Source organism: Annulohypoxylon maeteangense (genome assembly GCF_022496945.1).
Source record: "Annulohypoxylon maeteangense strain CBS 123835 unplaced genomic scaffold GGS22scaffold_12, whole genome shotgun sequence".
NCBI classification, from domain to species: Eukaryota; Fungi; Ascomycota; class Sordariomycetes; order Xylariales; family Hypoxylaceae; genus Annulohypoxylon; species Annulohypoxylon maeteangense.
In genome coordinates, this window is record NW_025953259.1 from 1,131,444 (window position 1) to 1,147,713 (window position 16,270).

Genomic DNA, 16,270 nt, shown 5'->3' on the forward strand with positions numbered 1-16,270 from the left:
CGACTGAATATGGCTTCCTTAGGTACCTAGTAGGTATTATTCGCGATAGTCGCCCTACATTGACATTTTATAATGTGTAACGCTAGGCATCCCGTCTACATGTAGCTACCAACGATGTCATTCTTATTAGTCAAATATATACCTAGCATCGTAGATATTATTGGGAAGTATGTAATAACACCGGCTGCTTAGAAAGGTAGAATATATAGGAAAGTCGTGGATGCTAAAACAGCTTGATTTGGAAGCCACCTTCATCCATATGTACCTAGATTACTTAGTTTTTTTTTGTTTGTCTACTAGGTGGTACCTAGTAGGTACACATAGCACCTACATGTCCAATAAATCTTAAAATCACTCTACACTTCAATTTCATTTCATGTTAAGTACAGGAGTTACTCATTTACGTCATCTCTACACAGCTCTACAATGGCGTCCTCTAATAGCTACGCCCCCACGCTCCCGCCTAGACATGCGGCCAATGGGAGAATCAAATATTTCATAGAGAGATTCTATGCTGTATCTGACGACTCGTCGAAGAACGAGGAATGGGTGGATTACTTCTTACCAGACGCCATGGTTATCATTGGTGATAGGTCAGCTAGGGGAACTGATGGTACTTGCGAATGAAGATTGTTGATTTCTAGGTTAATACCATTGGCAGCTAACTAGGAATTCCAATTAGAGATTCGTCGATTTCGCCAAGGCATGTGGGAAGAGATGGAATCACGGAGGCATAAACTGGGGAAGGTATTTCCAGCGTCCTTTGGTGCAGCCGATGAGCGCGAAGGAATTATAGAATATAGTGAGCATATGACCTCCTATTAGAACACAAATTGGAGCTTCTAAATATCTGTTGAGCGTCCATTAAAGGAGAAAAGGTTAACATTGAAAATTGCAGTGCTCCAAGGCTCAGTAGACTTTATTACGAAGAATGGCGAGCGGCAAGCGGTGTCGTGGGCGGGGCATGCTATTTTGAACGAGGTGGAAGGGGGATTGAAATATCGGTTATATCAAGTCTTCTTACGCAGATGACTTCAAGGTTTACTCTTGCATCCTGCTTGGTACCTATGTACATAGGTACCTAGGTAGGCATTAGGGCAGGCGTTAACAACTTGGAATTACCCAAGGCTAAGAACTTGATAATTGACAGAAAGTTCAATGAATCTATTCTTTATCGATTACTTAAGTATGAAGTAGCGGCAATGATACAGTACTATGAGTCTATGACTTTGCCACGATGTAAACTTTGAATTTATTGATAAACAGGTACCTGCCCACCTCGTACTGATCTAAGAATAGCAGCGATGGAAGCTGTTTGCATCTACTACTAGGTATATGAAGGTGTCTTTGGCTTTCAACAGTACGTCAGCTGACTTTGTACCCCCAATGAATGAAATGTATTCATGATCACATTGGCAATTTGAGAAGTGAGCGCGGGGAGCTTCTGGACCAGCTGGCAAGTAATGGGTGATAACTAATTAATATATTAGGATGATGACGATAGATCCCGTGATGAAATCATCCGGAATAATGTGGATTTTACTTAGGACGTGGATACCTGATACAAATGCATTATGATCCCTCAACCATAACCCTTAATAAGCCACACCCATTCAAATCCCTTTGATATTAATCCTTTGATCTCTTTTCGAGAGTTGGAAATTTCCTAAAGCTGTTTGTTTCGAAGAGCCGATGACGTAAGACCATGACAGAATTCACATTCACATGAATGCATTCGACATCATTCGGCATCGTCATCCGTTTCCCCTTTCTGTTATTCATATATATTGTTCATATTCTTCATACAAGCATTCATAAGACAAGGGTCAGGTCCGACTGACAATTGAAAACACCGTCCAGCTCATCTCAGCTCAACAGAACAACACAACAACTGGAAGCTGTTTGGGAGCTCCACTCAGGCATTTCTAAACTGGGTATAGTGAGGGGCTCCAGCTGATTGCGCATGTGTAGGGAGGTACTAGAGAGGTATGTAAGTCCGCACAATGGGAACAGCCCTGGGGGTCGGTTGCATTCTCGACCTTATCACTCTTGTACCTCTATTACTTTGGCATGTTCGAGGTCAACTGGCGATTGATAAGTCCGAGGATAATCCCATATGTATATATGTATATGTGTATAATCGAATGTAACATGAAGGGTAGGTACCTAGGCAGCTAGGTAGGTAGTGAATGTACTGGGCATCGTCTCCCAGGAATGTCATTCCGGCTGTAGGCTGTGTGTGTGAGTTGTCTTCGGACAAGTCCAACACTTATGCAATTCTATAGCTCAGCCAAACAAAGACTTGCCCGTATTTTATGCGCGATCAGAAAAACAAGGATAATATGGGAAAACAATATGTACATAGATATGATAGTTACATGTAATAATGATACTGATAGGTAGGCATGAAAAGATAGAAGAGTTATGTAAGTAGGTAGGTCAGGTACAACGAGCTCCAATACGTAGATATATCCACTTCGGCCATGTTCCTTGCCTTTGGGGTTCTAAAACGTTGATCCACATGTGCCTATCGCGCCTATCTACAGGCTAGAAAGTTGCCAGATTAGTGACTTGGTGAACTACACGTAGAACCTTGGAACTTCACCCCTGTTAGGTCATTAGTCTAATGTGTTTAAGGTATCTCTCCCCCTCCTTCCCCCCATATCCAATACAATTAGCTAGTGCCTAGGTACCGTAAGTCAACAGTCAATAGCGTGGTATTGCTTGTACATATTGTTAATCGCGCCTGTATTGTACTAAGTACTCTCCAGGGCTCACCTTCACATACTAGGTACCTCTCCTACCTACCGCTCTGCCCTCTGCCCCGCCTTTCTATCTGGACTGTCCAGGTGCTCTCGCTGGAAGCCCCCGATAGGACCTGCCTCGTTCCGAACGAGTCATACATCGTATCCTTGGTATCCTTGGTTCCCTAACCTCTTTTCCCTCTCAAGTCTTTCAACTAATCCATCTTCTCTCTTTAAACAACAAAGCGAAACAACAAACCGAGTAAGCCTCTATAGATTCGATACCTTTTCCTGTGAATACTATACAATACAAAACAGAACAAAACAAAACAGCAGTGCTGGCATAATCAACTGCATCAACCCCTCGACGGCTACGACTAATTTCATGAGAACCCCTACGAGATCGTAATAATACCTTTGCCGTTCCTATTCGGTTACCTGCGTCTTTCGTCTCTCTTTCTTCTCCTTTGTGTTTTCCTCTCTCCCAATCCTACCTAGGCAGCTTCGGCTTCCCGCTTTCTAACTGTCGACCGCGTACAACGCGCTTGTGTGCCTTTGTCCCTCCGGCTCTTCCATCGAATCAACCTCGACTCGATAAGTAGAATCTGACAATCGCCTTATTTACGATTCCCTGTGACTCTTCTCTCCCCTCCACAGGACCTATCGCGACAAACCTCTGCGACCTTTCTATTGCGAGTTGAGCTCATCCTTGAGCTCCTCCGCTGGCGAGCAGGAAACTGCCCCAGCTAACTTGCTAGCACCACCCTATGCCCGGTTCGTCCACCCGCGACACCTCCCCGGCCTCGTCCTCCTCCGTGGGGAGGAAGAGTCGTAGTAAACGAAAACAGAAGCTTACTGGAAGTGATGCGCTAGGTTCAAAGAAGAAGGATAAGAATGTTAAAGAAAGCGGCGGGGTTGTCGCAGCGGTGACGAGACATGGAGCTAAATTCACGTACGTCCTCTACGGAATATCCTCCCTACAAAGTTCATATTGAGTTACATATTCTTTATCCGCTCTTCGGGTTCTAGTAGATAAGAGTGACATTAACCGTAAATTAGTAATGGCAGTATCGCCAAAGATGCGTCGCCGCCATTCGACTCCCCCCTGGCCCAGTCTCCCGAGCTGAAACCCGCCACTCCCGCATCGATCCCTACGAACGGCAATGTGGCGGTCTCTCCTCTGCTGGACGCGGTCTCGACAACATCGGTATCCGCTAGCACAGCGCCGAGCGCTACCGAATGGGCGAGGGCGATGGGTCCTTTTGCTGGATCACCCTCGAACCTGATAAGCATCATGGGCGACTCTCCACCCACCCAGCCCTCCTCTTATGAGGACCAGCGGGCGTTACCGTATGCTTGGAGTGCGCAGCAACGACATCACTTTGTGAATAACAACACTTATTCAGCGTCCCCCCCAAATGGCATCAGGCGACCTTTGAGCTTCCAGTTGGAGTCGCACTACCCTACGAACGATATCCGTTCCCAAGCGTCGTCGCCTCCCGAGGTGCGGAGAAGCTCCATGCACTCTCCGTTTCCCGCCCCGCGAATCGGGTCTCACCCGCCGTTACCTCACCAGCCTCAGGCCCACTTCTATGGAGCTCCCGACATCGACTTTGATCTAAATGCTAAGGCTGGCTTGAAGCCTGGTGAGAGGGGTTTCTACTTTGGCTTCGACACTCTTCCGACCTCTGATGGGGTTCACGTGCCGGGCGGTGATAATGTTGTGCTTGCAGGCTACGAAGGCGGCATCGACATCTACAGCGTTGCAAAGCATGCTGTCGAGCCACTCGCAAGTTTGAAAGGGTTGCGAGGTGGAGTTTATAATGCCAAGATTCTCCCTTGGAATGACGTCCAAGATCCACATGGGATATTCCCTCTGATTGCTCTTGTTATCCATGGGCCAGTAATACCTCCGAGTGCTCCCGAGATAGCCGTCGATCCACGTCCTGATGGATCCCTCAGTCCTAGATTAGAGGGCATCCATACACCTCAGCCGGACGGTAACCAGCGGCAGGTTAATGTTGGAAAGACGCTGCCGGTGGTCGATGCCTACCAAACTACCGTCGAGGTGTATTCTTTGTCATCGAACAGACTAGTCGACGTACTTCTGCAAGCTCCGAAGACCCCCATCAAGACTTCGGTATCGAATCCGATTTTCCGAAGCCCTCCTCCAGCCGGCGCCTTTCAGATCCGCGCTGATGCCGGGAGCGTCGTCGTGTCTTCCGGGGCTACTGGAGAATGCTGGATTTACCGGCAGGCGAAATTTGAACAAGACCCTCGGTATCGGTTCTGTTGTGTAGGCAAATTGTGGACAAGCTTGAATGGAGGCTCGACGCCCGAACAGGAGAGGAGTACGGACCAGCTTCCGACCGGCAAGCGGCCGCAGATGCCCATCATATCGCTTAGCGGCAGATGGTTGGCATACTGCCCACCGGCGCCGTCGCCTCAAAAGTCGCTCAATCCGTCCGTCCCAGTGCCTCTGGAAGGCAAAGTACCCGGCTTGACAACGCTTGCCCCCCCAATCCTGCCAAATGAAAGCACTGATGTCGACCAGCCTATGCCTGATGGTGTGGTGAATCGCATTATGAGGGAGACCACCCAAGACTTACTCCAAGGGGCTCGATGGGTCGGGAAGCAGTCAGCTCAACTATGGAAGAATTACTGGTCGAAGCCTGGTCAACAAGCGCAGCCTCGACAACCTCAGATGGGATCCCCTCCGTGGAGCGGCGGGTATTCAGGAAGATCAGACGCTGCTCAGTTCCCACCAACCTACGGGATACCGGGTCAAGCAGTGACTAAGGAACCAGGTCTTGTGTCAATTTTGGACTTACAAAGTCTCACAAACTCGACCACAATACACCACGTTACTACGTTCAAGGCGCCTCTTGGCTGCAGCTTTCTATCCTTCTCGCCGGCTGGGTTATCTCTCTTCACCGCGAGTAGCAAGGGCGATGTCCAGACAGTGTGGGACCTGATGCGTATTCAATATACGAAATCCTCCGCCTTGCAGAATTCGCAACCGAATAACGGACACACAACGCGAGTAAGGCAAGTGGCGCAGTTTTCGCGAATGACCGTCGCCCGGATTGTCGACGTCTCGTGGGCCAAGCCAAACGGAGAGCGAGCCGCGATGGTGACCGAGAGGGGTACCGTACATTTACTGGATATGCCGTCGAGTGCTTACGCATGGCCTCCCCCCCGCCGTCGGGTACGAATTGAGGATGGATCACCCAAAGGCTCTGAAAATGCGCAATCAGCTGTCTCGCTGGCGTCGAACGCCATCAGTTCCGCTTACGGCGCTACCCGGACCTTGACCTCCCGCCACCAGCGCAGCATCTCAAACTCGCAAACCGCATCCACTATAATGGACCGTGCCGGTTACGGGGGCAAGGTGCTTGCTGCAGGAATTAGTCATTCTCTGGGCAATGCTGGGACAGCCATCAACCAACTACGTCATACTGGCGAGAATCGTGTGAGCCTCCCACCGGGAAGCATGTCTCCTGGTCCATTCTGCGCAACTTGGATTACCGGCAAGAAATATCATACCTTATTCGTGCTAGGAGATGGCTTAGTGAGGACTTTTCCCGGTAAAAGCCGAAGACCAACAATCGGAAAAGACAAGCCTCGTTTGCATCATAGCAATAGATACAGGGATTTCAAGCTGAGGAGCCTCCCAGATGATCTCATCGCGCCTTCTATCAAACAGATCATCGATCCTATTGAAGATCTGGACATTACCAACCAGGACCATGAGGGCGGTAACACGTTGATTTTCAATCCTCGTCCCCAATCTGTCGATTCCGACTATAGCCCGGAGGCCTCTATCCCGCAAGCTGAGATAGAGTCTAGCGCGCCCTACCAGCCATTCCACACCGACAGAAGGGTGGGCCTATACGTATATGCGGATGACATGGCGGCGTCCGTGTCTCGTCTCTTAGCCGCCACAACATTGGAAGACAAACCGAGAAAGGCTGATCGTCGCCACGCTCCGGTCACGTCGGAGCAGCCTTGGGCATTTGGGCAACCCGTGAGCGGGGTTATCGTGAATGCGGGATTGGCGAATTTTATCGACGAGGATATTAGCAGCAGCATCGACGATCACCGAGCTTTGCCTGCGTCGGCTATGGAACGGGTATTGCAAGTCGGCGAGCACGATGAACAGATCGTTGTCACTACCAGACGGCGTAGGGGTGGAAACAGATCTGCAGATGTTGATGAAGATGGATTCTTCGAGGACGATTGCGAAGTTCTTGATTTTGCGGACCAGAGAGTTTGAGACAAATGCCGAATTTTGAGTTGACTCTGGGTTGCTGGAATAGGCGTCTTGGTTCAACACGGAGTTGGATGCTCAGACTGCGCAAACGTCAGCAAGAGGCCGCGAGCAAGGCTCTCTTGCGACTAGACATCCTATAGGACCCTCGCTTGATCAGGTTTGCGATTTTTGGATGATATGGAACGGTAGGAACCGGAGTTATTGCATAAACTACCTTGCATTGTCGAGACGCGAGAGACGTATAGAGTCCCCGTCGTCCGTAGCGAGTTGAACATAGCTCAATTAGATACATCAAGTCACCTTGGCATGCTCTCTTCTCAAACGTAGATAAACGCAGCTATTTATATGGTTATATTTGGTATTAGCAATTCTTTCTTTTATCTCAGCGTAGCAACATAGGTACACGGAGCCGTTCGATTCAGCGTAGCGCCTGTAATAACGTCCACAGCTTGTGGTCGTTGGAATTTTGTAAGCAATCCAAGTCCTTATGCCCATGCCCAACTCCTGTTCACAATCGCCCACGCTCCAGGCTAGACAACTTTCCGACCTTGAAAACATAGAAATCTAAGCCTTCTTCTTGGAGGCAGCAGCCTTGGCCTTCGCGGCCTTCTTTCTGTTGCTGCGGATCATGACGACACTGAGGAAGGAACCAACAACGGCAGACCCAAGGAGAATTAGGATCACGGGGAGACGGATGGCCCAGACACGAGGGGGAAAAAAGGCATGTAGAGGATGATCGGAGTCGACGAATGGCTATTTAGATGTTAGAGTAATTCGAGGTATGGAGGAGGGCGATAGGAGTTGAATAGCAGAGGATGGGCGAGCGAGTTAAGGGGAAGTACCATAGCCAATGTCCAGATTGAATAGTAGAGGAAGACGACGGAAGCAGCCACAAGCATGGCGAGGCCGACTAAAGTGCCGAGCTGTGAGTAGGGTGTTAGATAGCTATTATGTGCGGTATACAGTATGACTTAGGGCGCAAGTTAGATGAGTGAGTGAGCGGTTCGCATACCATTGTCGATTATAAAGTGGTAAGTGGATAATTGTTGGTTTTTAAGTACCTAGTAGGTAAGGAACGCGAAGAATTGAAGAATTAGTGGTTAAAAAGATGGCTTATAAGGTTGTGTATAAAAAGTTTGCGCCTTTGCTGAACTTCTGAGGTGGATGACTAGCGAGAAATCGGGTTGTCCCATCGAAGAGACGCGACACGATTGAGCGATTGAATAGCAATTCTAAGTTAAAGTTGTAGCGTGGCTAGTAGGTAGACCTACCTTAATCGATTGTGGCTTGAATTAATTACTAGCAGGGATATGAATTGAACCAATGATATCTCATTTATATGTGACCCACCTGCAGGGATATAGGCCAGCCTCACCAAAAGTTTCGTCACGGTAGGTTTACGGTTGATTTTCGCCTTGCCAATTCAACTTTTTATCAATCAACTATCTAACTTTTTCGTCTCCGAAGATAAATTCCATTAGCGAAGACGCAAGATAATATTTAGTTCATGGTCGAGTATTAATTACCCGGTTCGTACCATAAAACGCTAGAGCACACAGGTACTAGATAGGGATAGCAAAACATGGCCGAGGTCGAGACGCGCCACCTAGGCGAACGCTCGCCAAAGGAAGTTTCTATCCCTCGTTCTCCGCGCCGCGATAACGATCGCGGTCGACCTCGAGATGGCGGCGACAAGTATAGACCGGCACGCGATAGAGGCCGTCGTTCACCACCTCCCCGACAGCGATCGCCACCCCGACAGCGTACGCCGCCGAAGATACCTACTGAGGAGGAGAAGCAGGCTGCCGCAAAGGCTGAGTATCAGAAGCTCCTCAACATGAGATCGGGAGGAACATACATCCCTCCTGCACGTCTACGAGCGCTGCAAGCCCAGATCACGGATAAGACGAGCAAGGAATACCAGCGCATGGCCTGGGAAGCATTGAAGAAGAGCATCAACGGTCTTATCAACAAGGTAAACGTCTCGAACATCAAGCACATCGTCCCGGAGATGTTCCAAGAAAATCTGGTCAGAGGCCGAGGATTATTTTGTAGGAGCATCATGAAGGCGCAAGCTGCTAGCTTGCCCTTCACGCCGGTTCTTGCGGCTATGGCGGCTATTGTCAACACGAAACTGCCGCAGGTTGGCGAGCTACTAGTCAAGAGATTGGTCATGCAATTCAGGAAGGCATTTAAGCGGAATGACAAGGCGGTCTGTCTGTCCTCCACGATGTTCATCGCGCATTTGGTAAATCAGCAGGTGGTCCACGAGATGGTGGCCGCCCAGATCCTGATCCTCTTGTTACAAAAACCGACCGACGACAGCGTGGAGATTGCGGTAGGCCTGACGAAAGAGGTAGGACAACATCTTGAAGAGATGAGTCCTGCGATCGCCAATATCGTTTTCGACCAGTTCCGGAACATCCTGCACGAGGCGGACATAGATAAGCGGGTCCAATTCATGATCGAAGTACTGTTCCAGGTACGAAAGGACAAATTCAAGGACAACCCTACGATCAAGGAGGAATTAGACTTAATCGAAGAAGAGGACCAGATCACGCATCGAGTCGAATTAAATGCTGACCTGGACTTGCAAGATGGGCTTAACATTTTTAAGTTCGACCCTGAGTGGGAGGAGAATGAGGCGGCGTATAAGAGTTTAAGAGCCGAAATCTTGGGAGAAGGTAGCGATGACGACGGCGATGACGACGACGACGAGAGCTCCGACGAAGAAGAGGAGGAACAAAAAGCTATAGAGATTAAGGATCAGTCTAATACTGACCTGGTGAACCTGCGCAAGACTATCTACCTAACTATCATGAGCAGTATGGACCCTGAAGAGTGCGTCCACAAGCTTCTAAAGGTCAGCCTGCCTCCTGGGCAAGAGCCGGAACTGCCATCTATGGTGGTCGAGTGTTGCAGTCAAGAGAAGACTTATTCCAAGTTCTTCGGCTTGATCGGAGAACGGTTTTCCAAAATAAACAGGGTCTGGTGCGATCTCTTCACGCAGAGCTTTGAGAAATACTACGAGACCATTCACCGATACGAGACTAATCGACTACGAAATATCGCGAGATTCTTTGGCCACCTGCTTGGGTCGGACGCTATCGGCTGGCACGCGCTCTCTATCATACACCTAAACGAAGAGGAGACTACCTCCGCTAGCCGAATCTTTATCAAGATCCTATTTCAGGAAATCTCCGAAGAGCTCGGCATGGCAAAGTTGCAGTCTCGAATGCGAGACGAGACGTTGCAGGAAAGCTTTACAGGCCTCTTCCCTCGCGACAACGCCCGGAACGTGCGATTCTCGATCAACTACTTTACTAGCATCGGTATGGGTGCTCTCACGGAAGAGATGAGAGAGTACTTGGCGAACATGCCGAAGCCGGCTCTTCCCGCACCGCCGGCCGCCGCCGCCGACGACTCAGACTCCGATTCGGTATCCAGCTATTCGTCGTACACCGGCTCTTCTTATTCGTCCCGCTCTAGATCTAGGTCTCGAACGCCGCGAAGGGCTCTCAATAGGGGCCGCTCGGTGTCCCGAACACCACCGCGACGTGGCCGGTCGCCGTCGTATAGTAGAAGCCCGTCGCGCGCTCGTTCGTACTCTTACAGCTCGTCGCGGAGTCCGTCTCCGCGGAGAGCTAGTAAGCGGTACTCTGCTTCCCCAAGCCCTCCCCGCGGCCGTCGGAATTCCAACTATTCGCGTTATAGATCGGCAACTCCACGACCTGCGCGAGGAAACGCTGCTAGGCCCCACTCATATAGTCGCGATCGAGGCTCCGGCCGATCTCGTTCGTACACACCTTCACAAAGCCGCAGCCCACCATCTCGTAAAGCAACAACTAAGCCCTCCATAAGCCGCAGTCCACCTTCGCGCAGGGTGCCGGCAGCAAGACGAGATTCTCGTTCGGCCAGTCCACCTCTCCATCGGCAGCGCCGCGGCTCAAGCTATTCCCGGTCCCGATCCCCACCCACGCAACGGGGTCGTCCTTCGCGAAAGTCGCTCTCTCCACTGCCCGTAAGGCGGCGTAGGAAAACGAGCTCCGTCAGCACCGCGCCTCGCAAGAGACCCCGATACGATAGCCGATCTCCTAGCCCGGATGGCGCGAAGAGGAGACGGTACAGCTCAAGCTCAAGCTCAAGCCGGAGCAGGTCGAGGTCGCCGTTGCCGCCACGCGCGAGAAGAGATACGAGGGATAGAGGCCGAGATAGGGATTAGGAATCTTATCTACCTAGAAACATGGATAAGGGTAGAAGTTTGCAAGGCAGAATGAGGTCTGGATCTAGGCCAAGGAGTTGCGAGTTTAACGGGTAGCAAAAGGAAATCTCATCCTAGGGGGAGGACTCGGTTCGAATACGAGAGCTGTTATCGAAGCTCATCTCGTAGAAGACATTCCTCTTCCTGTAGCCGTTGTAGTCCGAGCCCGTCCTGCGGTAGAGAAAACAGGCGTAGTTCTTCCTGCGATCCCGAGATGTAGACCCACCGCGCCGATCTGACCCAACAAGACTCCGTCGGGATAACGAACTATTAGATATGGTTATTAATAGGGATAGTCAAGAATCCACGGATCGGTTATCTAGATTGCCACCCAGACCATTCTTAAGTGTTCTTTTTTAAGTCGTCGCATCCGAAATAGGCCGAGGCGTTGCTGACTGGCTGGAGTTAGTCGGATGTATGATGCTGATACTGGCACGTAGTAGATAGTAAACCACGGATTGAACAAACCTTGACAGCTTTTATCTATTTATTTTCATTTCATAGGTGTGTAATTCTTAGGTTGTTTCTGTGTATGGGTAATTACCTTATGTAACTAATCTATTCGTTGAATGCGAATACAGTGGCTTCCTACAGTTCTTCCAATATGCAAGGAAACTCAATTCCTGATACAGGACACTGATCCTTCCCCCGCTACCGAGCAAGCCGGTTATGCCCTATCCGGCCGCGTACATATTCATGACAAATCTACAACGTACATAAAGACATTCACCCCTCTCAAAGTCACCTAGACGGGGGCAAGTTTACAACCTACTCTAGTTCGATATTTGTAGACTGTATGCTACCATGAGTTCTGACAGTGTAATCCAACCTTACCGGATCGCGGTGCCAGACGCGGCAATCGCAAGGTTGAGGAAAAAGCTTGAATTGGCGACGTTCCCGCAAGAGACCAGCTTTTCCAATGATTGGGGCTACGGCGCGCCGCTCGATGACATTAAGAGGCTTGCAGGTGTTTGGAGGGAGACCTACGACTGGAAGCGCGCAGAGGCTGATTTGAACGAGAAACTGCCGCAATTTATAACGAGGATCGGTGTGGAGGGGCATGAGGATGATCTGAAAGTTCATTTCGTGCATAAGAAGAGCGAGAAGTCCGGCGCGATCCCATTATTGTTCTGTCACGGATGTGAGTTTGTATTGCACGTTAGCAGTTCATTGATAATGCGTAGCTAACAATAGAGAAAGGGCCCGGGAGCTTCATCGAAGTCTCCAAGATCCTTCCCCTTCTCACTGCTAGCGATAGAGACGACGAACCGACGTTTCACGTTGTGGCCCCTTCCCTCCCAAATTTTGGATTCTCGCAGGGAACCTCCAGGCCTGGGTTTGGAATCCCACAGCAGGCGGAGGTATGTCACAAGCTCATGCTGCAACTAGGCTATACGAAGTACGTCACACAAGGGGGCGACTGGGGGTTTATGATCTCTAGGGCTTTAGGGAAGCAATATCCGGCGCATGTTATCGGCTCGCATCTGAACCTCATTCTTACGCGGCCTCCGAGTCTTTTGTCCTCTCCTCTGCTGTGCCTGCAGTACGCGCTGGGGTGGTTCTCCGCCCACGAGAAAATCGGATTCCAGCGCACGAAGCAGTTCCGCGTTGACGGAGATGGATATAGCCGCATTCAGGGAACCAAGCCACATACCCTCGGCATTTCGTTGGCGGATAGCCCCATCGGGCTGTTGGCATGGATTTACGAGAAGCTGTGGGGTTGGACGGATGCATATGGGTGGACTGACGAGGAGGTTCTTACCTGGATTAGCGTATATGCGTTCAGCGAGGCTGGTGCGGATGCAAGCGTACGGCTATATTATGAAGTGACGCACAAATCCAAGAGTATGGACTCGCTGCTGGAATGGAACGGAAAGGTGCCGTTGGGTTTATCGTATTTTCCAAAAGATGTGATCGTGCTGCCTAGTTCGTGGGGCAAGACTTGTGCGTCCCCCTCCCTGGCTTTCCCCTTTCTATAATTTGCTTACAATCCGTTTATTCTCTACCAAAAGCAACTGCAGCTGATTTGAGTAACAGTGGGACCGGTGGTGCATGAGAAGCGGCACCAGACAGGAGGTCATTTTGCCGCGTTTGAGAAGCCAGAGGATCTAGTTGACGATATCAAAACGTTTGCAAAGACAGGCGGGCTTGGGGCGAAGCTAACCCTCTAAGCTCTGGGTGCTTTACCTATTCAACTCCTACGGACTACCTACTAGGTATATAAAGTTTACTCCTACAACCTATCATTAGTATTACCTACATGGGTACATAGTATTTCAAAAAACACTATCACGTCGTTAGGTGAGTTGAAAGCACTGTTAATGTTAGGAGATCTTGTCGATTTCTTGCATCTTCTTGCCCCTAAGACGCAGCAAGCTACCCACCTAGGTTATACCTAATATCATTGAAGTACAGAAAATTTGGTATAACCTAGATAATATATCGTATTACTCAGACTGCCTCTATTTCTACCTAGAGCTCAAGCTTCGCCTCCGCCATAGAATTTCAACAATACCTCTAAGAACCGTTCGCGGAAACTTTTATACTTATTTTTCCGTTTTACAAGTATGGAATTGGCCATCCTAAGATAGCTCTTTAGAAAGCTATTCAGAGCCTTCCTGGCAATATTATGCCCTTGTGGGGATCTGGGAACCTTGAAAGTTTTGATCATCTGGTCAACACCTCTTTAGTATGACATGTCTGACGAAAGAAGCCTTCGTGGACTCGCGACTATAAACCGGTGAAAACACTAAGTTAAGTCCTGACGATTTCTGATCAACTTTTAGAGATTGGTAGCCCAACGCATTGTAGCAAATGTTATGATATCTACCTACATCCAACTCCAGGTTAAGGGGTTCGCTGGAAACATCATAAATGTCCTAAGCCAAGGTGTTCAATTTAATTTCATGACGTTACCTAGTTTAGTATTGATTTCAAGTGACAATTATGTCCCTATATCTCCAACCCGCTTAAAACGAGCATCAATATTATATGAGAGCCCCGCTTGATGGGAGAAAGGTACCTCACCGGCCTCCGCCAATTAAATCCCCACACACGTAGCTTCATCTAAATTATCTATTGGAAGGCCAAGTATACTATCATCAAGATTCCATCTGGTCTGGTAGTCATCATTACCGCCGGGGGAAAACATACGATTGTATAACATCTTTGTGAAGAGTTTCCAGTCTCCCCTTTCTAAAGTTAGCAACTAACAGGACCCTATGAATGAAATGAACACCCGCGCGCCGAGTCCTAATCCCATACCTAATCCCATAGACCCCTAATTACCTCTCAGACCGGACTTCTAACGGAAATCAACTCTTCGCAAAGTTACAGGGTATGTAACCTAGTGGCTGGGGCGTCCAGCATGGAGACCTCATGTTTTTTAAGTTAGCGTTAGGTACCTACTCAGCTATTAGTTAATATTTTTAGGTTGCATTAGTTTGATGGGACCTTCTTCATATAGAACAATACCAGTGAGCTGACCAACCAGAATCCACAGTTCTTCGAGATTCTCCAATGGGAGTTTGGCCGAGTGGTTAAGGCGTTGTGTTTAGGATTTCCATTCTTTCTTCACGAAGTCCATGGAACATTTGACCCGCAATGGGAAACCGCGCAGGTTCGAATCCTGCAGCTCTCATTCCAAATCATTTTATGCCCTTATAGCTCAGTGGTAGAGCGCAGCACTTGTAATCTCCCTTTCCAAGTCTATGCTGAGGTCCATCGTTCAATCCGGTGTGGGGGCACATCTTTTTGCACTTGGGATAAAATGAGTCTAGTTCGGTGGATGTATATTGATTTCTTTGAATCCTTTATGACTTACTTTCCAAGGTCAGCGGCGGCGTTATTAGATATTTATAACATACTAGCTACATAGGTTTATCTTACCTTACGTCAATTTTACCAAGACTACCTTTATACCAATGTATTCCAGGAAAATTAGAATTCCCCCGCCAGCTGAATACATATGTGTATTTTGCCCCTGGGCCCCTTGAAGGAAGATGGAAAACCGGATAAAGGTAGGTAAAGAACAATTTTTTTAGCTCAATGCATTATAGCTAGCTATTCAGTAAACTAATTATACACATGCTTTAAAATGAGAGCAATTTACCTATTCTTTGCTCAATAGCACCTAGGCAGTGTTTAACTAAGAACCAAAATGAGGCATACTGGGGTATATTGAAACATAAAGCTCCTACCAGTTCAAGCAATAAAGATAGTAAAATCCCAGATCTAATAACACATTAACACATTAGGCATTTCATGTGAATCCTTCTACCGTTTCCTTCATAACGACGAGAACAAATTCCTAAGACCTTATGATAAGTAATGTATTTCACATATAAAGTTTATGTACATTGCTAAACTTGTTCAAATTTACATTGTCATTCATTAGCTCCATAGAAATGTCACCATCCTGAAACAACAATGGCAATTGGATATGCGTCACGTCGTAAGACTAAGCTGTAGGTAAGTTCAATGGTCGTACCTGCCAATCGAGCCAAAAGCATCAAAAGACGACAATCAGAAGTCGGACAACTTGGGATCTATTGCAGGTACTAAGGCCAGTCCATAACAATATGCTAAGGAACAGCTTCAAGGGTTCGTTAACTACGTCGAAAGTGTGGAAATTGTCGGAGTGCGCAAATTGTTAAGCCACCCCCGTGTACAACTTGAATCACTGCTTACAGACAACAGGCCGGTGGTTAGATAGGAAGTGTTCACCGAGCGTCTACCTACTCCAAACCGGTAAAGCATGTTGTCACAGGCATCACACGACCGGGGCAGCACTAATAAACTACCTACGCGGAAGCTCAGTCCATATATCCCGCATTGATTACGGTGATAAAAACGATTCGAATTTGGTCCGCGCGCTTATTGGTTGACTAGCGTTAAGTAGGGTTAGGGTTAGGGTTAGGGTTAGGGTTAGGGTTAGGGTTAGGGTTAGGGTTAGGGTTAGGGTTAGGGTTAGGGTTAGGGTTAGGGTTAGGG

The 16,270-nt window shown here is 48.5% G+C and overlaps 5 protein-coding genes and 2 non-coding genes across 7 annotated transcripts; 6 read left to right on the forward strand and 1 right to left on the reverse strand.

Moving 5' to 3' along the window:
* The first annotated feature begins 591 nt into the window (after positions 1-591).
* Positions 592-1,052, forward strand: GGS22DRAFT_167617 (uncharacterized protein). The gene is made up of 3 exons (XM_047962015.1): positions 592-613; positions 683-802; positions 899-1,052. The coding sequence occupies exons 2-3, from the start codon at positions 706-708 to the stop codon at positions 1,030-1,032; spliced, it is 231 nt and encodes a 76-aa protein (XP_047817485.1). The 5' UTR covers positions 592-613; positions 683-705; the 3' UTR covers positions 1,033-1,052.
* Positions 1,053-3,332: 2,280 nt separating this feature from the next.
* On the forward strand, positions 3,333-7,164 carry GGS22DRAFT_34155 (uncharacterized protein). Its single transcript, XM_047966854.1, has 2 exons — positions 3,333-3,696; positions 3,804-7,164. The coding sequence occupies exons 1-2, from the start codon at positions 3,512-3,514 to the stop codon at positions 7,018-7,020; spliced, it is 3,402 nt and encodes a 1,133-aa protein (XP_047817486.1). The 5' UTR covers positions 3,333-3,511; the 3' UTR covers positions 7,021-7,164.
* Positions 7,165-7,352: 188 nt separating this feature from the next.
* On the reverse strand, positions 7,353-8,234 carry GGS22DRAFT_167621 (dolichol phosphate-mannose biosynthesis regulatory protein). Its single transcript, XM_047962016.1, has 3 exons — positions 8,030-8,234; positions 7,860-7,940; positions 7,353-7,770 (listed from the first exon to the last, which is right to left on the reverse strand). Exons 1-3 carry the CDS (start codon positions 8,030-8,032, stop codon positions 7,582-7,584), a joined length of 273 nt encoding a protein of 90 aa, XP_047817487.1. The 5' UTR covers positions 8,033-8,234; the 3' UTR covers positions 7,353-7,581.
* A 199-nt stretch (positions 8,235-8,433) lies between these two features.
* On the forward strand, positions 8,434-11,661 carry GGS22DRAFT_34180 (MIF4G-domain-containing protein). Its single transcript, XM_047966855.1, has one exon. The coding sequence runs from the start codon at positions 8,600-8,602 to the stop codon at positions 11,237-11,239; it is 2,640 nt and encodes an 879-aa protein (XP_047817488.1). The 5' UTR covers positions 8,434-8,599; the 3' UTR covers positions 11,240-11,661.
* Positions 11,662-13,793, forward strand: GGS22DRAFT_34181 (alpha/beta-hydrolase). Its single transcript, XM_047966856.1, has 3 exons — positions 11,662-12,419; positions 12,479-13,222; positions 13,316-13,793. The coding sequence occupies exons 1-3, from the start codon at positions 12,083-12,085 to the stop codon at positions 13,447-13,449; spliced, it is 1,215 nt and encodes a 404-aa protein (XP_047817489.1). The 5' UTR covers positions 11,662-12,082; the 3' UTR covers positions 13,450-13,793.
* A 1,006-nt stretch (positions 13,794-14,799) lies between these two features.
* Positions 14,800-14,918, forward strand: GGS22DRAFT_t93. The gene has a single exon. It is a non-coding gene; the product is annotated as a tRNA-Leu (tRNA).
* Positions 14,919-14,934: 16 nt separating this feature from the next.
* GGS22DRAFT_t94 lies at positions 14,935-15,024 on the forward strand. Its single transcript has one exon. It is a non-coding gene; the product is annotated as a tRNA-Thr (tRNA).
* The last annotated feature ends 1,246 nt before the right edge of the window (positions 15,025-16,270 follow it).

Coding starts and splice junctions, on each gene's coding strand:
- GGS22DRAFT_167617 (XM_047962015.1), top strand. CDS start 706: ATGTGGGAAGAGATGGAATCACGGAGGCATAAACTGGGGAAGGTATTT. Junction 803..898: donor CGAAGGAATTATAGAATATA/GTGAGCATATGA, acceptor TGAAAATTGCAG/TGCTCCAAGGCTCAGTAGAC.
- GGS22DRAFT_34155 (XM_047966854.1), top strand. CDS start 3,512: ATGCCCGGTTCGTCCACCCGCGACACCTCCCCGGCCTCGTCCTCCTCC. Junction 3,697..3,803: donor AGACATGGAGCTAAATTCAC/GTACGTCCTCTA, acceptor ACCGTAAATTAG/TAATGGCAGTATCGCCAAAG.
- GGS22DRAFT_167621 (XM_047962016.1), bottom strand. Junction 7,771..7,859: donor CAATCTGGACATTGGCTATG/GTACTTCCCCTT, acceptor ACATCTAAATAG/CCATTCGTCGACTCCGATCA.
- GGS22DRAFT_34180 (XM_047966855.1), top strand. CDS start 8,600: ATGGCCGAGGTCGAGACGCGCCACCTAGGCGAACGCTCGCCAAAGGAA.
- GGS22DRAFT_34181 (XM_047966856.1), top strand. CDS start 12,083: ATGAGTTCTGACAGTGTAATCCAACCTTACCGGATCGCGGTGCCAGAC. Junction 12,420..12,478: donor ATTATTGTTCTGTCACGGAT/GTGAGTTTGTAT, acceptor CAATAGAGAAAG/GGCCCGGGAGCTTCATCGAA. Junction 13,223..13,315: donor TAGTTCGTGGGGCAAGACTT/GTGCGTCCCCCT, acceptor TTTGAGTAACAG/TGGGACCGGTGGTGCATGAG.